Source organism: Triticum aestivum, chromosome 5B, assembly GCF_018294505.1.
Source record: "Triticum aestivum cultivar Chinese Spring chromosome 5B, IWGSC CS RefSeq v2.1, whole genome shotgun sequence".
NCBI lineage: Eukaryota > Viridiplantae > Streptophyta > Magnoliopsida > Poales > Poaceae > Triticum > Triticum aestivum.
Genome location: NC_057807.1, coordinates 612,434,367 through 612,460,765, shown reverse-complemented (window position 1 = coordinate 612,460,765; position 26,399 = coordinate 612,434,367). Strand labels below are relative to the sequence as shown.

The 26,399-nt window shown below is 46.5% G+C and overlaps 3 protein-coding genes across 3 annotated transcripts; 1 reads left to right on the top strand and 2 right to left on the bottom strand.

Moving 5' to 3' along the window:
• Positions 1-6,810: 6,810 nt before the first annotated feature.
• LOC123115093 (uncharacterized) lies at positions 6,811-13,300 on the bottom strand. The gene is made up of 2 exons (XM_044536358.1): positions 13,190-13,300; positions 6,811-7,887 (listed from the first exon to the last, which is right to left on the bottom strand). Exons 1-2 carry the CDS (start codon positions 13,298-13,300, stop codon positions 6,811-6,813), a joined length of 1,188 nt encoding a protein of 395 aa, XP_044392293.1.
• A 267-nt stretch (positions 13,301-13,567) lies between these two features.
• On the bottom strand, positions 13,568-25,759 carry LOC123113639 (casein kinase 1-like protein HD16). The gene is made up of 17 exons (XM_044534943.1): positions 25,288-25,759; positions 24,918-25,178; positions 24,716-24,835; positions 24,369-24,485; positions 24,124-24,197; positions 23,972-24,041; positions 23,807-23,862; positions 23,452-23,523; positions 23,263-23,357; positions 23,021-23,093; positions 16,445-16,595; positions 16,175-16,305; positions 15,420-15,594; positions 15,245-15,335; positions 14,608-14,765; positions 13,891-14,079; positions 13,568-13,761 (listed from the first exon to the last, which is right to left on the bottom strand). The coding sequence occupies exons 1-17, from the start codon at positions 25,513-25,515 to the stop codon at positions 13,702-13,704; spliced, it is 2,121 nt and encodes a 706-aa protein (XP_044390878.1). The 5' UTR covers positions 25,516-25,759; the 3' UTR covers positions 13,568-13,701.
• On the top strand, positions 16,923-23,313 carry LOC123113638 (protein FAR1-RELATED SEQUENCE 5-like). The gene is made up of 3 exons (XM_044534942.1): positions 16,923-17,413; positions 18,038-19,000; positions 21,951-23,313. The coding sequence occupies exons 2-3, from the start codon at positions 18,047-18,049 to the stop codon at positions 22,053-22,055; spliced, it is 1,059 nt and encodes a 352-aa protein (XP_044390877.1). The 5' UTR covers positions 16,923-17,413; positions 18,038-18,046; the 3' UTR covers positions 22,056-23,313.
• Positions 25,760-26,399: the final 640 nt, after the last annotated feature.

Sequence of the window (26,399 nt, the reverse complement as noted above, 5' to 3'; positions counted from 1 at the left end):
AGCTCTGTGCAGTCTACCGTATTCCTCAAGGCTTGAAGCTAACCAACGTGCAGGAGCATTGAGCCTCTTCGTCATCGTCTCTGCACTCAGGGCTTATAAACAGCTGCGAGTGCCTCTCGCTTGGCGAGGTGGGACTAAAAAAATAGCTGCAGGAAGATTCAAAATAAAATAAATAAAATAAAAAAAGTGCCACCTAAAGGGCTACCACAGCCTGAATACGACTAGAAACCCAACAATGGGCCAGGATTCAGGCCCGCAATAGGCCCAATAGGCCCACAGGCACATATAGTGCGTTTAGGCCCGTAAGCCTGCATTTGAGAGGAGCTCGAGAGGGCAGCGGGACTGGGGCTTATAAACCACTCTCAAGCTCTCTCAGCTAGCGAGGTGGGACTAAACTTTCATGTCGTGATGCGGGCAGCACAAGGCCTTTAGTCCCGGTTAGTGGCACAAACCGGGACTAAAGTGGTGCATTGGTACCGGTTCGTGGCACCAACCGGTATCAGTGCCCCCCCTTTAGTCCCGGTTGGAGAAAAGAGGCCTTTGGTCCCGGTTGGTGGCTCCAACTGGGACTAAAGGGGGGCATTGGTCCCGGTTTGTGCCACGAACCGGGACCAAAGGCTTTGCTATATATACAGCACTTAGCGCGACTTCGATCTCTCCTGCTCCACTCCCGTCGCCACACGTCTCCTTGCCGCCACCTCACCGTCGCCGCCCCGCCACGCCCCGACGCCGTCGCCGCCCCGCGCCGCCCCACCCAGCCCCGCCCCGCGCCGTCGCCGCCCGCGAGCCCCGATCGACGTCGCCGCCCCGGCCCGCGCCGCCTCGACGCCGTCGCCGCCCCGCTCCGCACCTCGCCATCGCCGTCGCCGGCCGTACGTGAGCACCTCGCCGTCGCCTTCGCCGGCCGTACGCCGGCCACCGTCATTTTTTTGTTAGATTACTTAGATTTTTTTTGTTAGGTTAGATGTGTAGGAATTTAGATATGTAGTTCATATTTTTTTTGTTAGATTAGATTTTTTGTTAGATTAGATGTGTAGTAATTAATTTGTTTATATTATGTTAGATTTTTTGTTAGATTAATTAGATTTTTTTTGTTAGGTTAGATGTGTAGTAATTTAGATATATGTAGTTCATAGATTTTTTTCTTAGATTAGATTTTTTTGTTAGATTAGATGTGTAATAATTAATTTGTTTATATTATGTTAGATTTTTTTATTAGATTAATTAGATTTTTTTTTGTTAGGTTAGATGTGTAGTAATTTAGATACATGTAGTTCATAGATTTTTTTTGTCAGATTAGATGTGTACTAATTAATTTTGTTCATGGAATTTTAATGATTTTTTTGTTCATAGTATTTAGAAAGAGGAAAAAAATAAGAAGTAGTTTATATATAGTTGATCTAGCTAGTTGATTTAATAAACTAATTTACTTTACTATATATAGAAGTAGATTGTTTTTAGTAAGTACTACTTATTTATTTATAGTAAGTGCTTAGTAGTTGAACTAGATAGTTGATTTAATTAATAAAACTACTTTTATTTAACTATATATAGAAGTAGTTCCCGCATCGACATCGACGATGCCTATCCCGCATCCTCGTCGTCGTCGACTCGGCGGTGGAGGCCTGCTTGATCAGGGCCATGTTCGGGACTGGGCTCCACCGGGCTGGTATTGGGAGGTGCTACCTATCGGGGGACGTAGGTTGGTGAGGAGGCAGCCCATTGTTGATCCGATCCTTGTTTGGTGGCGGTCGCGTGGACCAGTGACGGTGGTGAGGCATCCAGACACCGCGGAGGTGGTACGTCACCGTGTCAGCGAGGAGGACGAGCACGTCCGTCGCTACATGGTTGCATTGGAGGGCAGGTTTGACAATACCTGACAGGTTCTTCAGGGATCTCACTGGAGCTATGATCCTGTGATGGTTCCTTATCTTTGGGTGTCCACCGCCCGCGTCGATATCCGTCGGGCGCTACGGTTCTAGTTGTATTAGTGATAATATTCGACGATGTATGGACACCAAGAGATGATGTACTTTTGCTTATAATTATTGAATGCATGCTAATTTGAATACTATATACTTTATTTTATGATTTGGTTTTGCTTATTTTATGATTTGGTTTTGCTTATTGAATGCTCATATTGGATAAGTTCTCCTTCATTCCCGTGTGCTAGACAATTTGATATAATAATGCATTCGGGAATGAAAGGAGGAGCTACGTACATCGATCATCGATAGTCAACCCGTGATTAATAATAATGATCTAGTTTAATATTTGAATTATGAACGTAGGCCGGAAATGTCGTACTCATCGGACGACGAAAACCGCCCGGGGGAGTGCGACTGGTGCCACGACGACCGAGGTATCTGCGACAGGTTCATTGAGCTGGACGAAGATCGTCGCTTCAGCATTAAGCTCGAGGAGACCTTCGATGTTCATACGGTACGCGACCAACGATAATAGTTTTTTTTTCGTAATTACTCATGACTTCAACTATTTTAATCATGATAATATTTTTCATCTTTTCCAATTCGACTAGCTTATCCCATGCTTTGCAAGACGCTATGTCTTGGAGAGGATGGGTTTTGAAGACCATGAAAGTTTCGAAACCAAAAAAAATATCCTAAGTACCCATCATGGTGTGGATTTTCAAGTAAAGCTGTACAATGCTCAGAGTGTAACCCATTTTGGTTGCAAAAATTGGGAAGCACTTTGCAAGATGTATGGTTTTGATAAGGGTATGCTTGTTACCATGGATCTTGATGATCCTACAATCGAGCAAGAGAGATCTACGATTTACGTTCTTGTGGATACACCTCCAATTCTTCCCCCATGTGAGCTTAACATAGTTATTAAGTAATTTATATTGTTTATTTCAAAATAGTTGATAACTTATTCTCCATTGACAGCTTATTTTCATTCTTCAAAGAATGTGTGGAAGATGGTAGACAGAACCTACTATACCGAAGGCTCCGAACTAACTTATCAGGAGAAAAATCATCTGGTCGCATTTTGTACTGATCTTTAGAATTACAATGTCTACAATCGAACTCCTCAACATTATGGTCAATACGTGTCACTAGTGCACGTGTTAAACTACGGTAACTACCATGGAGATACCCTGGTAAGATTTTTTTACTAGTACGACATCCGTGCATCTTTTTGCACACTTCTAAAACTAGTACATCATATCATTGCTAACTACGAAATTATTACTATGTTTTTCAACAGATAGTCCCGAATGATTGTGTGCCTCATCTGATGTATACACACGGCAGCCTTCATGTTTTGAACATACAACCAGGTCGTCCTACGAATCTCAACTGTCCATACCGGGTTTCTAAAATAAGTGGAGACATGACAATCAAAGAATGAAAAAAAATGTATGGACAGTCGTAAGGAGCTTCTTGGAAGCAACATTCAGCGAAGGGCAAAAATTGGAGACAGGATGATCGCCATTCTTCATAATGGAGAGTCAGGATCTATATTGTTTTATGCTATTTTACCTTAAGGGTGTTTAGGTCATACCTGATACTGATGATCATGTGTTAAGAACAATTATGTAGGGTTGAGTTCGATGACTATGAGGATGATGATCGTATGACTTATTATTAATAACGAGTAGAAGTTGTATGATGATGCATGATTAGTAGGACGAGTACTTATTATATATGCTGATGTATGCGAGCATGCATGAGTTATTATATCAGCGGATAAAATGAACATATATAGCAGCGGCGTTGGTAAACCAATGACGAAGATATAAGAGAGGACACTTCTCTCTATTAGCTAGCTAATATAACAACCTAAAAATAACCCCCAAAACCCCTAAAGCAGCCACTTTCCAAAAAAACATGGACTTTTGGTCCCGGTTGGTGCCACCAACCGGGACCAAAGGCCCCCTGACTGGGCTCGGCGCACAGAGCCACGTGGAGGCACATTAGTCCAGGTTCTTATTTGAACCGGGACTAATGAGTGGAGGTATTAGTAACGGCCCATTAGTCCCGGTTCATGAACCGGGACTAAAGGCCTTCACGAACCGAGACTATTAGGTGTTTTTCTACTAGCGTAAGACTCTCTCTCGCCTCTCCCACCGGTACTACCTCTTCGCCGGTGAACCTCCCGACAACCGCCCGCCGGCCCCGCCGCTACCTCGTTGTCTCTGTTGGCCCTCTCCGCCCTTCGCCCGATGCCGAGCCTGTTCGGTCCCTGTCGTCGTTGCCGTCGTCGTCATTGCCAATTCGTCGGATTGCTTCCAATCTTCTTCCACTTTGGTGGCCGACGCATCTGGCTTTGCTTGCGCACCACTGCAGGTCACACCCACGCTTTGTGGCCCGCCTGTTTGGCCAAAGCAATGACGGATGGCCGGTGCACCACCACCACATCGCAAGTGTTGGACGATTTGCCTAGGTGCATTTTTTCGTTCGTTTCTTTTCGAACCGAGCCGTTTGGATTGAACCAAGCTGATTGAATTGTAGATGAAGGGGTTGAGAGAGATGGTCTTTGAGGACTCATCATCACCCGAAGAGGAAGAAGATGACGAAGACGGTGAAACTGTTTTAGGCATGATTTTTAATGATGATATTTGGCGGCCAAGGAGGGGAGTGCAGTTTGTCCGCATACACATCGACCATGATAGATCGGAGGGCCATGCCAATGTCATGGGAGACTGCTTTGCTCGAAATCCAACCAATCCGGAGAAGTACTCTTGTCAGCGCTTTCGGATGCACACAGGTCTTTTTCTGGCCATTGTAAAAGCCGCCGAGAAGTATGATGGCTGGTTCAAACTCCAGAGAAATGCAAGTGGAGAGATAAGTGCAAGCCCTCTGATGAAGTGCATTTTGGTTGTTCGAGTCTTGTCACATGGGTGTCCGGCCGACGTAGTTGATGACTATGTCCACATTGGTGAAGACACAATCTTCGAGGTCGTTCGAAGGTTCAATAAAGTAGTGATCCTGTTTTGAGCACCCAACGAGGGAGACACCCAGAGACTGATGATAAAGAGTGAAGCAAAAGGATGTCTAGGGATGCTTGGATCACTTTCCTCTATGCACTGGACATGGAAGAATTGTCCTGCAAGGTGGAAGGGTCAGTACAAAGACCACTGAAACAATCCAACGATCATTCTTGAGGCAGTTGCAACAAAGGATCTTCGGATATGGCATTCTTTCTTTGGTTTGTCTGGCTCTCACAATGACTTGAATGTGCTATCGAGATCATCACCATTTTCTAGGCTTATTACAAGAGATGCTCCTGCTTGCAACTACTCGGTCAATGGAAACAACTACTCGATGGTTACTACCTTGCCGATGGCATCTATCCACCATGGACCACATTAGTCAAAACAATTCCGCGTCGAAAATGTAACAAAAATATTCACTTTGTCCAATGTCAAGAAGTTGCTAATAAAGATGTGGTGAGAGCCTTCGGTGTGCTACAAAAGCGCTTTGAATTGTTCGTGGCCCTGCCGAGTACTGGAGCTCCAAGGTTCTATAGATCATGACTTGTTGCATCATATTGCATAACGTGATCATTGAAAAGCCTGAGAACTTTTGGTACATCACCAACAGGACTTTGGTTGAGCTAGAGTATGATCCAAATAGGATCTTGGCATTCCTTGAAGAGCATCGCAGGATCGAGAACCGACAAGTTCATACTTAGCTCCACGATGATCTTATTGAGCATCACTGGCAACTTCACGGCACTTCCTAGTTGTTCTTTCGCATGTTATTTGCTACATTTGGACCATTTTGTGTGTGTAAATTTGAATAATTCGGTTTGTAAACTATATTCATGATTTGCTTGTACATTTATATTTATGTTTAGTTTCTATATGTGTGCTAATATGTAGTTGCAATGTATACTGGAATTGCGCAAGTCTAGAAAAAATATAAAATTTCACTCTATTATATTTAGGGGATCGGTTAGGTCCAGCCAAAAGTTAGTGAAGTAAATATACTCCACTAAGCCTTTCTCGGCTGGATCCTCCTCTGGGATCGTTTAGAGTTAGTATAAGGCAGAAGTTCCAACGCTTTCTTGGGGTTTAACAATTATTATTAGCCTTCTCTTTGGCATTCTAAAGATAAAAGCAACGTTTGTCAGGCGGCCTCTGATCACCGACAGAGTTCTTCACTTGGTGTCGTAAGCAATTCAAACTTGATGTAAAAGAAAAGGATATAAAAAATCCAACTCTACAACCTGCAGGTTGGGTGTGTTTGATCTGGTCAGAGCAGCCCGTGTTCCTCAACATGAAAATTCTCAGCAGTACCCGCACATAGATGTTAAATGAAATCCTTCATTCTACTTTTTATTGATCCACTTATAAGGAAAATATTTGCTAGTCGACTTTGTATGACTGTTCTGCACCCAGTAATGGTACCAAAGATCAGATTAGGACTTGTAGTATATATCATGGGATGAACATATTATACGGACAAAGGTCACATTAGAAGTATATATCCTTTTCCATTATTATTTTTGCATGAAAGGAGTATATATCATGGAAGATGGAAGTAGAAGGGCTAGCAGTCTATACAAAACATCAAGGATTCAGAAAGTAGAAACGGTAAATATTCCCTCTGTTTCAAAACAAGTGTCTCAGACTTAGTATAATTTTATACTAAAGTTAGTACAAAGTTGACACACTTATTTTGGGACGGAGGGGGTATATAAGAAATGGTAAAACTAAACATTTGCTTAATAAGCATTTACATTATTTGAGGCACATATGTTAACACGGTCCGATACATAGTAACTGATGCATAAGACCATGACCAAAACACAACAAACACCTTAGCAGTAGGCTTAAGCTCAGGCAAGTAGCTTGCCGAATCCCTGGATGCAGTAGCGGAGACAATCCACAACGCTACGTCGGCATACCGCTCCAATCAGATCGCATCTTCTTCCATCCGCAATATTGTATCCCTGAATCTTGCCATCACAATCCGGCCCCATGTAGATGGTATCAGAAGCAACACAAGGAAAGGGGTTCTGAGCTGATACGGAAATCGTGCGACCCATGCCCATGAACATGGCACGCCCGTTGAAGCCCTTGACCGGGACCAGGACCCCAGCTTCCAAATCCAGTCTATAAACATCATACCTCCTGCCATACTTGCTGTCGTGGCATCGGGTCCGGTGCACCAGCATCAACTCCCCACCATTGTCCGCCAGGTGGAGGCTGTGTGCCATGGGGTTCAAGTAAAACGACTTGCTCCGGTCAGCGACCACCTGGAGCCGTAGCGGCTGCCGATCTGAGCCCACGTCCAGCACCATGACACCCCTGTAGGTGGCACAGTAGAAGCGGCCGGCAAAAGGTAGAGTCGTACTCACTTCCTCATTGTGGGCCACTGTCCAACTATCGTCGCCGGGTTTAGCGACGGCAAGCACCATGGGATCAAAGAAACTGACTGCCACCGAGGAATCTACAACCAGGCCCACGCCAGACACCATAACTTTGATCTGCAAGCCGCGGCGCCTAGATGGACTCTGCTCGGGGCTCAGGAGCGCGGTCACCGGCGGGAGATCGGTGAGCTGGTGCGTGAGAGGGTTCAGCAGGCGGACGACCAGGGTGGACTCGTGGAGCAGCAGCAGGAGGCCTTCCGGGGTGAGCGCGAGCAGCGTGTGCCCGGCGAGCTCCGGGAGGTCCGTCCGGATGCACTCTCCAGTAGACACGTTGAGGAAACGATGGCGGCGTGGCCCGGCATATGCCTTGTCGATCATGATCCACTGGCGGGGGAGGAAGCGGCCGTCCAGGCCGCCGGCGCGCGGGTCTGGCGAGCACCGCCGCCACGGCCGGCACACGGCGCGGAAGCGGACATAGTCGGCCACGTCGCTGGCGAGGGTAAGCTCAGCGATCAGGCCGGCCGGCCCGTCCCCGAGGTCCGCCTGTAAGACAATAAATTTTTGGGAAACCAGCACAACCCTCTAGGGGTGGCTTATCTCATTATATATAATGGTTGTGTTACAATATGTACCATATACGTACATAGGTACAGAAGCTATACATAGTCTAACACCCTCCCTCAATCTTAGCCACTTTCTAAAGAACTGAGAAGGGTAAGATTGCGCCTACAAGCCTCAAACTGTGGCAGCGATAAAGGCTTAGTGAATATGTCTGCAAGTTGATCCTTAGATGAGATAAACTTGATCTGGAGTTGCTTCTGTGATACACGTTCCCGTACAAAGTGATAGTCAACTTCAATGTGTTTCATTCGGGCATGAAATACTGGATTTGCAGAAAGGTATGTAGCACCGATGTTATCACACCAAAGAATAGGAGGCTGTGGTTGAGACAAACCCAACTCCTGAAGCAAAGACTGCACCCAAATAATCTCTGCAGTAGCATTAGCCACAGCCTTGTACTCAGCTTCAGTACTGCTACGTGACACAGTAGCTTGTTTCCGAGCACTCCAGGCGATCAAATTAGAGCCAAAGAATACTGCATAACCCCCCGTGGATCGCCTGTCATCTGGGCTACCAGCCCAATCTGCATCAGAGAAGGCCGAAAGGACCCGAGAGGAAGTCGGCCGAATATGCATACCAAATGTCAGGGTGAACTGAACATAACGAAGAATGCGTTTAACAGCAGCCCAATGAGTATCTCTGGGAGCCTGAAGATACTGACAAACCCTGTTAACAGCATAAGAGATATCTGGTCTCGTGATCGTCAAGTACTGAAGTCCACCAACAATGCTCCTGTACTCTGTGGCATTCGCAGGAGACAAAAGCTCACCATCAACAGTTGTTATCTTGTCGGTAGACGACATGGGTGTGGTGGTCGGTTTGCACTTCAGCATGCCAGCTCTCTGTAACAACTCCAAGGAGTACTTCTTCTGCGTAAGGACAAGACCAGTAGCACGAGAAGTGACCTCAACTCCAAGAAAGTAGTGAAGCTTCCCAAGATCTTTGACCGCAAAATCAGCACCAAGAGAGCAGACAAGAGCATCAGCAGCATACTGAGAAGAGCTGACAAGGATAATATCATCGACATATACCAAAAGATACATAGTGACTTCTGGCTTCTGTAGAAGAAATAACGAAGTGTCAGCAGTAGACGGCACAAACCCATGAGCACGAAGGGCAGAGGCAAGGCGGGCATGCCAGGCACGAGGAGCTTGCTTCAAACCATATAGTGCTTTGGAAAGACGACAGATATAGTCAGGACGATCAGGATCAGAGAAACCAGGCGGCTGTTTCATATAAACCTCTTCCTCCAAAAATCCATGTAGAAAAGCATTCTGCACATCAAGTTGACGAAGTGACCAACCACGAGAAACAACAATGGAGAGAAGAAGCCGAATAGTGGTAGGCTTGACGACAGGACTGAAGGTGTCCTCATAGTCAAGACCATGACGCTGCCGAAAACCGCGAGCAACAAGTCGCGCTTTGTAACGCTCAATAGATCCATCCGAATGCTTCTTCACTTTGAATACCCATTTTGAGTCAATAACATTTACCCGTGGTGGTGGAGGAACGAGAGTCCATGTCTTGTTACGAAGAAGAGCATGAAACTCCTGCTCCATAGCCTCTCGCCAATGTGGAATGCGCAGGGCAGCCTAATATGAGCGAGGCTCAGAAGATGGATCCGCAACAGCAGCAGCCAAACAAGCAGCCAACCAAGCAACCGTACCATCCTTACGTTCCTTAGGTTTGAAAATTCCACTGCGACTGCGTGTATGTGGTCGGGACACAGGAACCACCGAGGTCGACGGAGCAGCCTGCAATGGGCTGGAGGACGGCGACGTTGACGAGTCAGCCGGTGACGAGGAGCCAGTCACGGTAGCCTCGGACTCGGTTGGCGAAGAAGGCCGACCCACCGGCGAAACCGATAGAGCAGACGAAGCAGCTGGCGACTCCGGCATCACAGACCGGGCCGATGGCGAGCTCGGCATAGTGGGCCGTGGCGCGGCCGGTGTCGCGGGCCGATCCGCTGATGAAGGTGACGTGAGGACCCGAGTCGCGGGCGAAGACGGCGTGACGGGCCGAGCCGCAGGCGAAGACGGCGTGACGGGCCGAGCCGCGGGCGACTCGGCGGCCATTGGCGAAACGGACCGAGCAGTGGAGATGCTCGGCGCGACGGGCTCGTCGGGTGACCATGCATGGGCACGCGAATCGATGCCATGCAACATAGGGCGATCGACGTGCCCACCAGAAGACGACGATGATGATGGTGAATCCTCCAACAGCTCCAAACGAGCTCCACGTCCGGTTCCTGCACCATGGTTAGGTAACAGCAAAGGAGAGTATGCAACATCATCAAATTGGTCAGAAGCAACAGAGGATGAATGCAGGGATGGTGGTTCGACAGTGGACACAGGAAGGTTGGCAAAGGGAAAAACATGCTCATCAAACACGACGTCCCGAGATATATAGACACGATTAGTGGGAACATGAAGACATTTGTAACCTTTATGAAGAGAGCTATAGCCAAGAAAAACACACTTCTTAGAATGAAACTCAAGCTTGCGCTTGTTATATGGACGAAGATGCGGCCAGCAAGCACACCCAAATACCTTGAGAAAGGTATAATCAGGTTGTTCATTAAGGAGAACCTCAATGGGAGTCTTCATGTTTAAAACACGAGTAGGAGTACGGTTGATGAGAAAGCATGCAGTGGTGAAAGCATCACTCCAAAACCGAAACGGAACAGATGCATGGGCCAAAAGAGTAAGACCAGCTTCAACAATATGACGATGCTTACGTTCGACTGAACCATTCTGCTGATGTGTATGTGGACATGCTAAACGATGAGTTATCCCAAGCGACTGAAAGAAAGAGTTGAGGTTGCGATACTCGCCCCCCCCCCCCCAGTCTGACTGGACATGAACAATTTTGTGCTTGAGAAGACGTTCAACATGTTTTTGAAACTGAACAAAAATATCAAACACATCAGATTTGCGTTTAATAAGGTAAAGCCAGGTAAAGCGACTATAAGCATCAACGAAACTGATATAGTAATTATGACCACTGACAGAAGTCTGAGCAGGACCCCATACATCTGAAAACACAAGTTCTAAAGGATGTTTCACCTCACGACTGGACTCCGAAAAAGGAAGTTGATGACTCTTCCCCTGCTGACAAGCATCACACACTGCTACATCTTTATGACTAGACAAACTAGGAAGCTCATGACGACGCAAAATATGACGGACAATAGGTGTGGCCGGGTGACCAAGACGAGCATGCCACTGTGACGGAGAGACCCGAACTCCACTGAAAACACGAGCGACACCAGGATGCTCCAGACGGTAGATGCCCTGGCACAACCGCCCACTAAGAAGAATGTCCCTCGTGCCCCGATCCTTAATAAAAAGATCAAAAGGGTGAAATTCACAAAGCACATTATTATCACGTGTGAGTTTAGGAACTGAAAGAAGATTACGGGTCACAGATGGAACTCGAAGAACATTGCGAAGCTGAAGACTCCTATTGGCACGTCTAGTGAGAAGAGATGCTTGACCAATATGAGAGATGTGCATACCTGCTCCATTGGCGGTGTGGATCTTGTCGGAGCCATGATAGGGTTCACGAGTGTGAAGCTTCCCCATCTCGCTGGTTAGATGCTCTGTCGCCCCAGAGTCCATGTACCAGTGTGGATCGATGGAGTAGGACTGAGTGTGTCCCTGTTGCTTCTGCGGCGCGGGACGATCAACCATGGCGACCTGACGGGCATTGTTGCGTGTATCTTTGCCGTCATTGCCAAGACCAAGGAAGCTTCGCTGGAAGCGCTTATGACACTTGGAGGCCCAGTGCCCATCGCGGCCACAAAGCTGACACACACGTGGACCGCCAGCCCCCGTTAAGGTCGCAGTAGGTGGGGGGGCCGAGGCGGGCGACAGTGGCAGCCCCAAGGGAGACCGGGGTGATGAAGAAGAGCGGCCACCCTTGGTGGCGGCGTTGGCCGAGAGGGAGCCAGTGCCCCTGGTGCGGCGAGTCTCGACCCGTTGCTCAGTGAGAAGGAGCCGAGAGAAAACCTCGTGTGCCAGCATGGGTGTCGAGTTGCCCCGCTCGTTGATGATCTCGACTAAGGCATCATACTCCTCATCAAGACCATTGACAATAAACGAGTTGAACTCGGAGTCGGTGAGGGGTTGTCCAATGGAGGCCAATGTGTCGGCGAGGCCCTTGACCTTGTTGTAGAACTCAGTGGCAGTGGAGTCAAGCTTCTGACACTCTCCAAGCTGACGACGGAGTGCAGAGACACGAGCCTGGGACTGTGCTGCAAAGGTGCGCTCAAGGATGGTCCAGGCCTCATGAGACGTCTTCGCGAAGACAACAAGGCCGACAACTGCCGACGAGAGCGACCCCTGGATGGAGGAGAGGTTCGCCTGGTCCTGCCCCGTCCAGACACGATGGGCCGGATTGTAGACCGGACCGTGCACGCTGTCTACCAGCGCGGGTGGGCAGGGAAGCGATCCGTCGACGTAGCCTAGCAGGTAGTGACTCCCCAAGAGCGGGAGAACCTGCGCACGCCAGAAGATGTAGTTGTCGGCGGAGAGCTTGATGGTGATGAGATGACCGAAGTGAAACGGCGGCGGCGAAGACAATCCCATCGAGGAGGCTGCCTGGGGTGCAAACACCATGGAGGCAGCCGGAGGCACCGAAGCCGATGCGGGAGGAGGCGGGACCGCAGCCAGGGCGGGCGCCGCAAAGCTCGCGGCCGGTGCGGACGCCGCAAGGCCCGCGGCCGGGGCGGACGCCGCCAACCCCGCCAGCGGGGCAGTGTGATCCGCTTGCGGCAGGAGCGGCGGGACGACGCCTGCGGAGTCCGCAGCGGACGGCGGCGCCGCGGTGTGGACCACGAGGTCACGCCCAAGCGAGGGCGCCGGCGGCGTGGAGAAGACGGAGCCGATGCTCCTTGTCCCGATCGGAGTTGGAACAGAGACGACATCGAGCGGGAGGTTGAGTAGAGCCGCAAGAGAGGCCGGGAGGAAGCCCGCAGCAGTGGAACCGGTGGTGGCGGCGCTCGACATGGCGGCGGCGCGATCGGTTGCGCGGCGGCGGCGGCTGCGGCGGCGGTGCGAGTATTAGGGTTTAGAAGCGGAAGCGATCGTAACCTAGCGTGATACCATGTAAGACAATAAGTTTTGGGGAACCAGCACAACCCTCTTGGGGTGGCTTATCTCATTATATATAATGGTTGTGTTACAATATGTACCATATACGTACATAGGTACAGAAGCTATACATAGTCTAACACCGCCCAGTCTCGTGTGCAGCTTCGTCGAAGATGGCCGCCGAGGGGACGCGCTCGTTTTGCGCGGCTTGGGCACGGGAACACGGCTCGGGAGGCCGCCATCCGACCGACCGTAGCCGTTTGTTTCCGTGGAATTACGGGTCGGTTGTCCGGTGCTTTCTACGTAGCTCTAGCTCTCCATACGGACGGGTGTATATGAAGAGTCGTACTCGGATACGGTATGCTTCCGTCCCGTTTTCATCGTCCGAAGCCGATACTATTACTGCTGGAAGATGGTGAAGTCTTTTCCTCCAGGCAACACACACATTTGCTCAGAAATCGAAACAATACACATTTTGGCAAACGAGACATTAGCTCACGGGCAAGGTTAAAGCCTGATAGGAAAAGATAACCAATTTCTCTTTACAATAAAAGCAGGATACTACTGCAAGAGGCCCAAAAAAATCCCACCAAGGCCAACGTTAGAACTCGAGTGTATTCGCCTTAGAGGCTCGACGCGGCGGTCAACACGCGGTTCGCCCGTGGCAGATCAAGGTGATGTATAGGCCCTTCGCCCATTGCTCCTGAAATATTTTGGTGTTGCGAGGTTAGGTTCACGCATGTAAACCAAGAGGGCATGCATAGCAATGAATGTGGCACTGGCACCGGATTGTGAAATGCATCCACCCAGCCAGCAAAACGTGCAGGTGTACCTTTGTAGCCTTGCTGGGGAAATCACAAGTCAGAAAAGTTTCGTCCACTGGTTTCGTCTTGGACTCCTTGGCTATGCTCATGATAAAAGCCGCTTGGTCAGGGGTGGCTGCGCATGAGGTTATTCTGTAACCGGCGCCATATCGTTGATGGATTCCTTCACTTGGATACACAAAATCTAACTCAACAGCCTGCAGGATATGGAACACAGATTCAGTTTCACATGACATGATCACATCAGGCCATTCACCTAATATGTACGAAAATACAGACTTCGCACCACCCTAAACAATTACTGATGTTTTGGTAAAAAAAAAAGGAAGCTGCGCAGAGCACCGGTTCTCGAAGGTTAACTCTTAACTGAAGCCATTCTTGCAGCAGCATATGTTTGAAAGTAAATATTTTACATGCAAAGCTCACACAGCTAGTTGTTCAAAAATACACAATTTAAAGCCATTTTAATGAATGCTCATCACCGATAAAATTATACTCCCTCTGTTCCTAAATATAAGTCTTTTTAGAGATTCCATTGTGGACTACATACGGAGCAAAATGAGTGAATCTACACTTCAAAATATGTTTATATACATCCGTATGCAGTCCTTATTGAAATCTCTAAAAAGACTTACATTTAGGAACGGAGGGAGTAACATATAAGGAACCATTAAAATAGTGAAAAGGATTATTTATCGCAAAGGAGTGCAGGCACATGTTATGACCTGGTAGGAGTAGTCCGTGTTCCTCGACGTGACAACACCCCAACGGTTCCCAGCAGTACCCATACATGTTACATGAAAACCTTCTTTCCACTTTTTAGTAATCCACTTATAAGGAAAAGATTCACTGACTTTGTATGACTGCTTTGTGTACGGGGTCCCTGTAATGGTATCAAAGATCAGATTCGAACTATACATGGAAAGAAAGGGACCAGCGAGACATCAAGGATGTAGACAGTAGACACAATTAGGATAATGTCATGTCACATGTAAATATTGAATATAGAAAACTGGCAACTGCTAAGTTTCATGCACCAACCACTAGAACCCAAAAGTTCAGATCCGTAAATATGAAATTCAGACGAATACGATAAGCCAAGGCTCCGTTGAAAAAACCAGTAAAGAAATACCATCCAGAAGAACATTTACTCCTCGATCCAATTGCAATCTAATGCAGTAATCTCTCTTGCTCTAACACCACAAAAGTTGTGTGATCAAACATTTATGTGATGCATCGTATGAAAGCATACTACTTTGCCTCATACATATAGCAGTATTCTCTTCAAACATTTAATCTTCATAAAAGGGAGCAGTTTGAACAAATGAATAGTTGCCGACAGAGAGCAGGTGATTCACAAACCTTTGGACATCACAACCAATGAGCTTCCATTGGTTGCTCCAGCTATTGCTGTTATGTAGAAGTTCTTCTCCCACTGCTCCATAATCCAATCCTACATACAAAGTTAGAAACAAGATAGTGTCAAGATTCTGGATTATCAAAAATCCAACAATAGGGGACATAGAAGGTACCGCACCTTCTGTAGGAAATTTTGTGAAAGATCGAAAACTTGAGAAGAAAAGCCGGTCCCGGCATCCATGATGAGAGCCCACACATTTTTTGAAGAAGCTATACAACTAATGAACACGCCATCTTCGTAACCTTTTTGTATGTGATGAGGCAGCCTTGAATCAGCTATATTATAGTGGTATCTATCAAAGGCAGAAGAAATATCTTTACAGTTACATTAGTTATTAGTATCATATTTGATTTAGGAAGGAAATAAGGCATTGATGAATAACTATTGAAATAGGCACTAGGCAGGCCTCAAATCTCTCGAGCTCAAGAACAAGAGAGTGTAGCCAGACAAATAGGAACTACCTAAGCTTAAAACATAATAAGCGAAAACCAAACCCTTTCATCACAAAAAACTAGCATGAATGACTTAGTTACAGAAAAGCATTATAATATAGTTTTGGACAGCTATTTTTACAGGGATACCAGGTACAATTAAGGTCATGAATGTGGATAGCATCTAAAAGTGGAGTTCACACCAAGAGATATCACAAGTTTGCAGCATCAATTACCTGAATTCACCACATTCACCACAAGACGTTAACTGGAATTCCATATATTTTAAATAAAAAAATTAGAGGTATAGAGTCATATGCTCATATAATCCAGCTATTTTGAGCTATCTAATGCTTGATGTCAGGTATGAAGAATACGCCTGAGCATGCAAACAAAAAAAGTGAATGCTGTTTCACTATTTTCATGTTTAAAAACAATTACCGCTGCTTCATGTTCCGCCTAGCACTATAAATCGAAATCCATTGAGTTGCTGGGCTCCCCAACCGAACTTTTTCCATAGGCCGTTCATCTTCTTCAAGATTTACAGCAATTCTTTCACGTTTATGTCCAACCTATAATTTGCAAAGCAGAGGCATGGCCACATATAATACAACCGAATTAAAATAGTGAGAACCTCCATTTTCTTCAAGATCTCCATTTGCACAGTAGAGGTAGAGCATAAATACATGTTGTGGATAAAGCAGTACAAACCTCTAGATCTCCAGCGATCCTGATGGGTCTTGAAGCAGGTCCGACAATCAAATCATCAAAGAGAGAAACAAGTTTTTGGTAGTTTGGCTCTTCATCAAATTTCATAGTAGTAACCAACTCAAGAAAATGTTTGAATGGGGCTGGACAGAAGCTACACAGCACCTCTGGTGAAATCTCCATTTTCTTCTTACAAACAAGAAAGCTCTTGTTATCTCCCTGCAGTAATAAGCCATCAACAAAAAGTAGGTTTCCTTAACAAAATAAACCTAAAGTAAGTTTAGGAGAGTGAGTAGAAAATATTAGTAAAGCCCTGTCGACTTGTCGAGAATACTGAAGGAGGGGTTTTACGGTGCAAATTACTAGTCACGGGAGAGACTAGTATTTGAACAGATCCACCGTTGATTTCAAGGGTAATCTAGGCACTTTATATTAGATTTTTTTTCTCTTAGCCCAAGGGCAGTTTAGTCCGATAAAAAGTTTACTAATCAATTGAAAGTCCCGACTGAATCGGCCCCTACACCTGCATTCACGTCACCCAAGCCCTAATTGCCGCTCTCTCGCCGCCGCCTGCCGCTGCCGCGCCGTCCGCCTCGGGATCCTTCCTGCCCGTCTGTTCCGGCCACCGCAGCCTGCCGCTGCCGCACCGTCCGCCTCGGGATCCTTCCTGCCTGTCTGTTCCGGCCACCGCAGCCCACTCGTCGCTCTCGCCGCCATTTGTCGCTGCCGCGCCATCCGCCTCCGATCCTTCCTGCCCGTCCGTTTCGTCCGCCGCAGCCGACCCATGGCTCTCGCCGCCGCTTGCGGCTGCCGTGCCTTCCACGTCCGGAACCTTCCTGCCCGTCCGTTCCGTCTGCCTCTAACAGGAGCTGTGGCCGCCACTTGCCGCTGCACTACCGCCGGCTAATCAGCTGTCACCGTTGGCTCCGCCTGTTCATCCGTCTCTACCACTGCTGGTCGGCCTGCAGAAAGGTAATGCTTGAACATGAACAACTCTCTATGTCAGGCCGTTTCATTACTTAGTAGCTTTATTTGTCCTCGTTGTTTGTTCTCATGCGAATCCTGCAAACTACTTGACAAGTAATGAAACGGCCTGACATAGATTAGTCCCAGATCATAGCAGGATGTATATTTCCATGTCAATTGTCCTATGAAACATGAAATCTCCAGGATCACGAAAGCACATTGATAGCAGAATGTTGTACAAATCCGTCATTCAGGAAACCATGTCAAAGAAGCACCACAACTTTTCAAACTACTAGAAAACTTAGCTGCACATAAAGATTACTATCTGAGGCTTTGCACTAAACTGATATTTTTCCTAATAATCAGCTCTTTCCTCAGAGGAATGTACAGTAGAGATTATATTCCTTTCCTAATAATAATCTTGTTCCTCAGAAGGATATACAGTACTACAACCAACTCATAGGATGATTTTTCTTCTTTGAGAAGCTGTAAGTTGCTATCAATGATTCTCTAGAGCAGGAATTGCTTGCCGGTGTATGTAGCAGAAGTACTTTGATTTACATTTTTTATGATGTAGTTTGGCACTGGAGATGCCTAAATAACATTATTCAGTTTCTTTGTGGATGGCAGTTACACAACATGGATGCTCACCACGTCAGCATAGAGGAAATTGAAGAATATTACACGGTGGTTAGTCAAACATTCACAAGCGAGGAACAAGGTTTCGAGTTCTATAATAGATATGCTAAAGCCAAAGGGTTCAGCGTGAGGAAGGCCAATGTGAAAAACAAGGGAGGCATAAGAATCCAAAGGTTGTACATGTGCAGCAAAGAAGGATATAGGTCCTTGAAAAACTTTGAAAGGTCCAACCGGAAAAGGAAACCAAGGGCACTCTCTCGTTGTGGATGTGACGCTCGACTGCAAATCGAGCTCAATATGGAAAGCCGTGAATGGTTTGTCAAGGACTTTGTGGACCAGCATAACCATGAATTCACTAAGCCTGACCAGACACCTTTCTTATGGTCTCATCGTGGACTTAATGATCCTCAAAAGGCTGATGCCATTGAGTATGGTATTGGTGGTCTACGCACACATCAGATAATGGACGTAATGGAGAAGCAGCATGGTGGGTATGACAAAGTCGGCTGTGTGTCTCGGGACCTATATAATTTTATTGCTGAGTACAAGAAGCAAAGGATTGAAGGTTTTGATGCCCAATACATGCTGAACTATATGGCTGCGCAGGAAGAGAGAGATTCTGAATTCTTTTACAGGTACAGCACAGACAGCGAAGGCCATCTGCAGAACCTATTTTGGTCAGACGCGCAGTGGCGGTTGGACTATGATGCCTTTGGTGGTGTTGTTGTGTTTGACAGCACGTACCGTGTAAACAAATATAACTTGCCATTTGTCCCATTCATTGGATTGAACCACCATCGCAGCACAGTTGTCTTTGGGGTCGGCATTGTATCAGACGAGACCGTGGCATCATATAAGTGGTTGCTCCATTCATTTTTGGAGGCGATGCACCAGAACCATCCCAGGTCCGTGATCACTGATGGGGACCATGCAATGGCGAGAGCAATATTGCAGGTATGGCCGAACACAGATCATCGGCTGTGTAGCTGGCACATCGAACAAAATATGGTACGCTACCTTCGGAACCCGAAGCTCAGCGACTTTAGAAAATTGATTTACCGTGCTTTCGAGGTTGATGAGTTTGAGAGAGGTTGGCTCCAGTTCAACAAACACTATGGGATAACGGAAAAAGACACGTGGATCTGCAGGATGTACGAGCTAAGAAAGAAGTGGTCTGCAGCCTATACCAAAGGGAGGTACTTCCTGGGCATGAGAAGTAATCAAAGGAGCGAAAGTCTAAATTCTACGCTTCATGTGCAGCTGGACAGGAGAATGAGACTTATTGATTTGCTGCAACACCATGAGCATTGCATCTCAGTTATGCGAAGGAATGAGGCTGCAATGGATGTCGTGGCCTCGCAGACGGTGCCCTTCACTGAATTAACGGCTGACCCACTGGAGAAAAATGCGTCATATATCTACACCCCTATAATGTTCGAGAAGGTTAAGGGGGAGATCGTGAGGTTATCAAAATGGCAAGTCGAGGAGGTGAACAAGGAAGATAGTTTGACGAGGTTTGCAGTTGTTCATAAAGAGCGCAGGCAAGCAAGATTTGATGTGAGGTGTGTTTATGTGGGCTCGGTGATAGCGAGTGTGCACTGCCAATGCCGGAAGATGGAGAGTGAGGATATTCCATGCACACATATATTTGCTATTCTGAAGTGCGTTGGGTTAGACACCATTCCTAGTTGTTGTGTTGCTAAAAGATGGACGATGAAAGCCAAGCCTGCCTTCGATTCAGACAGGAGTGCCAGTACGCAGCAATGGTCAGAACGGATGGATCGTTTCCATGAGCTCCGTAACGATGCAAGCGTTGCTTTTTTTAAGGCTTCGAAATCCGCAGCGCAATCAGAGAGGGTGATGGCATTTCTCAACAGTATTATTGATGAGGGTGAGAATGACGAGAATACTAACATAGCATCATTTGGTCCTTTGCCGGCATATTTTTCTGGGGCACGCCAAACCTTCACAACTAAAGTTCCTTGACTCCATGCTCGATCACGAAGACCGCCTAGTACTGCGCCAAACCGTGAGTTGCAATACGGATATTACTAAATTGTTATATGATTTAACTATTAGATAATGACAAAATATCATATTTGACACTCCGTTTTGCAGCTGCTAGGTATGGAAGCACATGTGAATCTATCTCTAAAAATGAAGGGGGCCCAAAATAGCAACTGGCCTGACTCACTACTGTCAAAATGGCCAGTTTCTGTGAAGAAGACCCCACAACAGTCAGATGGGTACATACACAATTGTCAAATTTTGTTTTCAAACTAAATTAGTAGGACTGCGCACTAACAATTATCTTTATTTATTGCAGTTGTTCATGTGGGCTATTTGTTCTTAAAAACATGGAATCCTGGACAGGAGACGAGCACACTGACGAGTTCAAGCAGGTAAAAGCACACAACATATTCATATGCACTAGCAGTTTGACCGGAACTAACTTTTCCTCTTGCATAGGTTCACATTGACAAATTCGGAAGGGAACTACCTGCTATGCTGGTCAGCTCGCCACTTAACAAGTTGAGGAAGCGCTACCTTGAAGCAACAGCCAAGATGGACGAAGACTCCAAGATGGACCAAGACTGAAGACATACACGCGTCCAGGAGTCCCTTTTGAGTCGTGCCATCTAGTTTCAGTCCTTTTCCGCGTTAGCAATTTTTAGGGAATAATATCGCATGAAGACAATTCGTGTTTTGTGGTTTCATTTTTGTGTGTTACCAAACTATTTTTACCATACTCTATTTCTTATGGAGTAATTCGACAGATTTCAATAAAGTGTTAGCAAACTATTTACTATGATGCAATTATGTGAGGAATCTATTTTCTTTGTGCATAGCTTCATGATGGAGCAGCGATGTTGTCTTTCTTCAATTCCGTTAATATTATCTGACAAGGATGATAAAAACATCCCAAAGATGCATAGTTTATACTAGTACATGCTTCTACACTGAGAACACACAGAAAGAGAAAGCTTTCACTGTACTTATCTAACAGAGACGCTGATTTCAGTACATGTCATTCACATGTTTGCTATCTAAGTGTTAGAAATCTATTTTCCAATATTTATGTTTTCTTTAGTGCGTGCCTATAAATCATCAACATCAATCTGACATTGAAGTTCTTCACTTTATTTAAGGCCTTGCAGCACGATGTGCTTCTCGGCAACAGATTGCCGCTGAATTCACGTCTGCCATGAGATGCCGGGCTAAAATGGAAGCAGGACTCTCTGGTTACCAGTGAACTGCATACTTTTCTCTTTTTCCATGCTGAATTTGATCAAGCGAATACAAACAATTTCTACCCTTTATTTGCTACATCCAAGTAAGAAAGCTTACTACCCCGCAAAAAAAAAGTAAGAAAGCTTACTATAGAGAAACTTTTACAACGACCAGCTGCAGCAAAGTTATTCCTTTTATAATCTGCATTTCCAAATTCATGCAAGGAACAGAGCTGAACAGCAGAAGGACTGTTAAGATAAACTAATATCATTGCAACAGCCTTTTGCTAAGCAATCAGTTATTCAATTGTATGAATTATTATTTCATACAAGAAGTATGGAAAAAATTTATTAACGGAAGGATTGGTTCTGTTATAGAAAAACTGAGAAGTGGTGATCTAGCAATAGTTTTCCTAATGTTCACTGCCACATCCCTAAGCCACCTTTTCTGTCTGTAACAAAGACTTGTTTGCAATTCCCCAGTTTCCACTTAGTATTTCCCTATTTCAAATCTTTTTTTTCTTTTGATTAGAAGAGAGTTAACAGAATTTAATTCAACAATTTCAAGTACGTATCTTGTTATAGAGTTGACAGAAACTTGAGATTCAAAATATCAAATTTCACTTCCAACTGCAATTTCTCATCATGCCGGTGGCTCCCCTTTCTATGAACAGAGGAGAGGAGAGAGACATACGTCTTCGGTGGGTGATGATCCTCGTCGACGGCCAGCAGCTGGAGTGCACGCACATGGGGGAACACCTTTTTTCATCCACTCTTGAAGCGACGCCAGGTGCTTGCCGTACCTGCCTTCCACCAGAGCCGACGCCGCAATTTCTCCCAGATGCTTCTCCTCTGCTGATACGGCAGGAGGCAACCAGGCGGCCGCACCTTGCTCCCCCCGCTACCGCTTGCCGCCGCCAACCGTACTAGTCCAACGAGCGCCACAGAAGGGCCGGGGTCCGCCCTCCATAGCCTCCATCTTGGCGCCCGGCCTCGCTGGCCGGCGGCGCCGCGGGTTTTACCGGCGATCTGGTCGTAGACGCCGCCATTTGGCGGTCTCCATTGTCGACGTACCGGCTTCCGGCGGCGGCCTGGAATAGCGCGCAGCCGAGGAGGAGCTCAGTTGGCTGCCGGCGGCGGCCTGGAATAGCGCGCAGCCGAGTGAGTGGATCTGGTGTGGAGATGCAATGGGTGGGTGCGCCGCCGAGCGACTGGTGGTGTGTGCGGGAGAGATTTTTTCTTTAGCGAATCTGCAGGAGAAAATTAGATGGATCGGGGATGGACCGGGGTGGGCAAATTTCCATCTCCCCAAAATACCCTTTCTGTGTGCGGGATTTTATTTTTATTTTAATCTCGTGCGGGAGGCGTTTTTTCCCTCTGCCCATTTTGCCCTTCGGAGAAAAAATACTACTCCTTCGCTGGACAAGTATTGATCACGTTGGACCATCAGATCTACTGATTGGATGGCTGATATTTCTTTGTCCTTACCGTAAAAGGCCTCTACTGAAGACTACCTGACAGCCTTGCCATGGCAAGCTTCCTCGTAATAAAAATATAAGGGTGTATGCTAGTGACTCCAAATCATCCCTCCTACTGCCTGTACGACCTAAATGGGCATGGACGCTAGCATATCTAATTGTTCCCCTGGGAAATGTCAAAAGAAAAAAGTTAAATTTGTACCACAATTTTGGACGCTAGCAAATCTAATTGTTCCCCTGGGAAATGTGGAGTAGTAAGGACAAACCTAAATATGTCTGGCCTCTGATCATACTGAACATGCATACTGGATGATCCTCTTTTCCATTTCCAGTTAGATGCTGAGAAATTTTAGTATCAAAAGAACCATGTAAAAAAGGTTAGTGAGGCATCAAATGCATTAACATTCTATTAAGTAGCCAATTGCTCTGAGCAAAGTGCATAGTGCATTGAGAACATCAGCCTGAATATCTTCATATACAGATGAAACTACGGTGTGTAATTGCATACCTACACCAAAATTAATGAGAAAAAGCTTCTTTTCTTGAGCAGATCCAGGCTGACCAAGCAAAAAAATTTCAGGTTTTACATCACCATGTATAAAGCTGGCAATAATAAGAGGAACAGCAAGTGTTAACAACGAGGAATGAAAAAAATACGGGAAATGCATCTCAAAAACATCAAATGGCTTCAAATAACCCTTTGGAGTGAATCTTCTCAAGAATTGATATGGCGTCGATGGCAATACAAGCAACCTTTAGAACTGACATCCTGTTAGGGGTGTCAGACAGTTTCAGTAAGGAGTAAGGAGCATAGTTTTAAATAGCGCGCTAAGCATCTTAGCGGCGGACCTCTTCCAAATGCTATAGCGTGCTATAGCGGTGCTATAGCGCGCTATTTAAAATGTTTGTTCATTTGTTTGGACCATAGTCTCTTAGCGCAAGACCTTTTGTAAACGCTATAGCGTGCTATAGCGGAGCTATAGCGGGCTATTTAAAACATGGGTAAGGAGAGCAAAGAAGAGGGAGTGAAGATTGATAAGATATATACTTACTCGTGTCCTGGTGAATGCCAAACATCCCAGAGGCTAGGACCAAGCAGATCCATTACCTGAAATTACGGAATGATAATCCAGTGAAAAGATCATAATGAGTTAAGAGGCCTTTCTGAATGCATCCCCCCCCCCCCCCCCCCCCCCCCCTCGGAAAATCAAACTCACAAGAATGTAGTAGTCTCCTTGGCAACCCTTGTAGTGTACCGATGGTATGCCATTACAACCACTGAGAGCCCTGCTAACAAAAGGATAAAAATTCCATGCTCCACCAAGAACTATATGAATGAAAAAAATGGATGATTGTGTATAGTTCTTACTGATAGACTTGCCACTCATATGGGGGGTCACAGCTACCTTCTCTGCTTCTCCGATGCACAAATTTCAGGGCAACCTACACGGTATTGATGCAGGAAAGAGTTTTTTAGATGAAGGAGGATTTCGCCTCGCCTCTGCATCGACTGATGCACAAAGCAATGTATATTAAAGTGGAATGCAGATAAGATATTCATGAATCAAGAACAGATTTGGTGTCCATCTAAGGCAAGTAGATAAGAGATTGAACCTCGATTGCATTCCGACCCTTGTATCCTCCACTGGGCATACCTAATCGTCTGCCAACATAGACCTTGACACTCAACTTCTTACCGGTTATATATATTGGGGAGTTACCTACTTCAACCTGCATCGAGAATAGTTCAGTCACATTTAGGATTTAGGTGCTTAACTCGTGGAAGTAAACTCATGTATATAAACTGTTATTGGTAGCTCGGTTACATGTCTAAGAGCAGCAGCATAGAACCACAACAGATTTGGTGACAATTGAGAGAGTAGAAAGCTAATCGTATATTCGACTTCCAGTGAAATCTGAACACATCTAGCTAGGCCCACATGAAAATGAGGAAAGCATACCCTCTCTGGCACCAGCGCCATTTCTGTGGATTGATCTTCAACGTTAACTTGTGGGGGGTCATTTCCTCTAGGCGTTGGGGCTGGGCTTTCACTTAAGTCAGCACCACAACAAGTACAAGCCTAGGAATAGAAACAAATACTCTAGTTGATCAATCAGTGTGAAAAAAAGGAGATGCAGGAAAGAGAAGAAAGCGAAGCATACTGTCTCAGGCAGTGGCGTTATCGTGGCTTCATTCGCAAATCTATCGGCAGCTCTGTTATCTATTCTCAAGTTGGCAGGTTCCTTGTTCAGATCATGGTCGCCTGCACCGGCAGTCTGTCCAGCGACAGCTTCAGGGAGGTGCTCGCGAAGCTGCTCCTCATCGGTATGCACATCATCAGTAGCCCTGAACCTCTTTCGTCTTCCTTCGGCAGCGCCACTACCACGTCTTCCACCCCTCCCACGTGGAGCCGCATTGCCAATCTGATTGTCCAAAAGCTAAGAAACCCAAGTAAACAAATGAACAGCAATAGAAGCTTGCAAATGTCGCTGTCGGGAGAAAAAAATTTAGCAAAGGGGAAACCGCCCGTACCCTTCCAGGCAGCGGCGTCGTGGCGGCATCGCCATGTGCAGACTGTGCCGTTCCGTCGGCGGCGCTTTCACCGCCCCTTCTCGAGCGATCGGCAGCTCCGCCGCCGCCCTCTTCGTCGCCGGTTTGCTTGTTCAAATCAAGGTCGGGCCGGGCGGGAACCGATCCAGGCGGCGCGGGGCCGTCGCCGGGATCGCGCTTGGACCGAAGAATGGCGGCCGCCTCCGACATGGCAGCGTATCGGGTCGGCAGAGAGGGTTTGATGAGCGGGGAGGCGGAGGATGGTGCCTGTAGGGTGGGATATAGCAGCAGCTGCCGCCGGGTGGCGGGCGGTGGAGGGGCGGCATTGATGGAGGCGTGGAGGGAGCAGGAGCGGCAGCAGGCGGCGGCGAGGGGGCAAAAGAGGGGGATGACATGACCGGCGCGCCTTGGAAGTTGTGGAGAAGCAATGGCGTCGGGTGGAACGGAGACAACAGACAAGGCTTGGATCTGCTGCCGCGTGCGTGCGCAGACCCATCACGGGCCCACCTTTGCACTCCGGCTCCTCCTCCCTTTAATGCTGGAAATAAAGTACTACTCCCTTCGTCCGGAAATACTTGTCATCAAAATAAATAAAAGGGGATGTATTTAGTTCTAAATACATTTCCTTTTATTTATTTTGATGACAAATATTTTCGGACGGAGGGAGTACTACTCCAGTTACTTCTGAGTATACAAGTGTTTGCATTTGTTTTGCAAAAAGAAAAGGTAAAAAAAACAGTACAAGTGCTTAAAGGTGAAATATGCAGTATTTTTTTAGGGATATACGCATGCTCCATAATGACCAATGAGTTAGGATCTCAGAAAACTTAGTTTGGATGATGGAATATTCGTTGTTTTGATTGTTGAGCTACTGCAAATCCACTTATCCAATAATTTCAGTCCATTTTCCTACTTTTTCTGCAAGGGGTTCAAGGGGAAGGCATTATTATATTCTTAATATGACTCTCTGTCACACGGATGCTGCTGGGCTGCTACAAAACCCCTATAGTCAAAAAAAGATCGAAACAGGAAAAAAGAAACGTAAGATAACCCAGATCACTCGTACTAGCTGAACTCTCGAGCTTTTTGGATCT

Coding starts and splice junctions, on each gene's coding strand:
- LOC123115093 (XM_044536358.1), bottom strand. CDS start 13,300: ATGGCGGCCTCCCGAGCCGTGTTCCCGTGCCCAAGCCGCGCAAAACGA. Junction 7,888..13,189: donor ACTGGGCGGTGTTAGACTAT/GTATAGCTTCTG, acceptor ATTGTCTTACAG/GCGGACCTCGGGGACGGGCC.
- LOC123113638 (XM_044534942.1), top strand. CDS start 18,047: ATGGATGCTCACCACGTCAGCATAGAGGAAATTGAAGAATATTACACG. Junction 19,001..21,950: donor TGGCGAGAGCAATATTGCAG/GTATGGCCGAAC, acceptor TTCTATGAACAG/AGGAGAGGAGAGAGACATAC.
- LOC123113639 (XM_044534943.1), bottom strand. CDS start 25,515: ATGTCGGAGGCGGCCGCCATTCTTCGGTCCAAGCGCGATCCCGGCGAC. Junction 24,486..24,715: donor TGGCGCTGGTGCCAGAGAGG/GTATGCTTTCCT, acceptor TTCTCGATGCAG/GTTGAAGTAGGTAACTCCCC. Junction 15,336..15,419: donor CACAAAATTTCCTACAGAAG/GTGCGGTACCTT, acceptor CTTTGTATGTAG/GATTGGATTATGGAGCAGTG.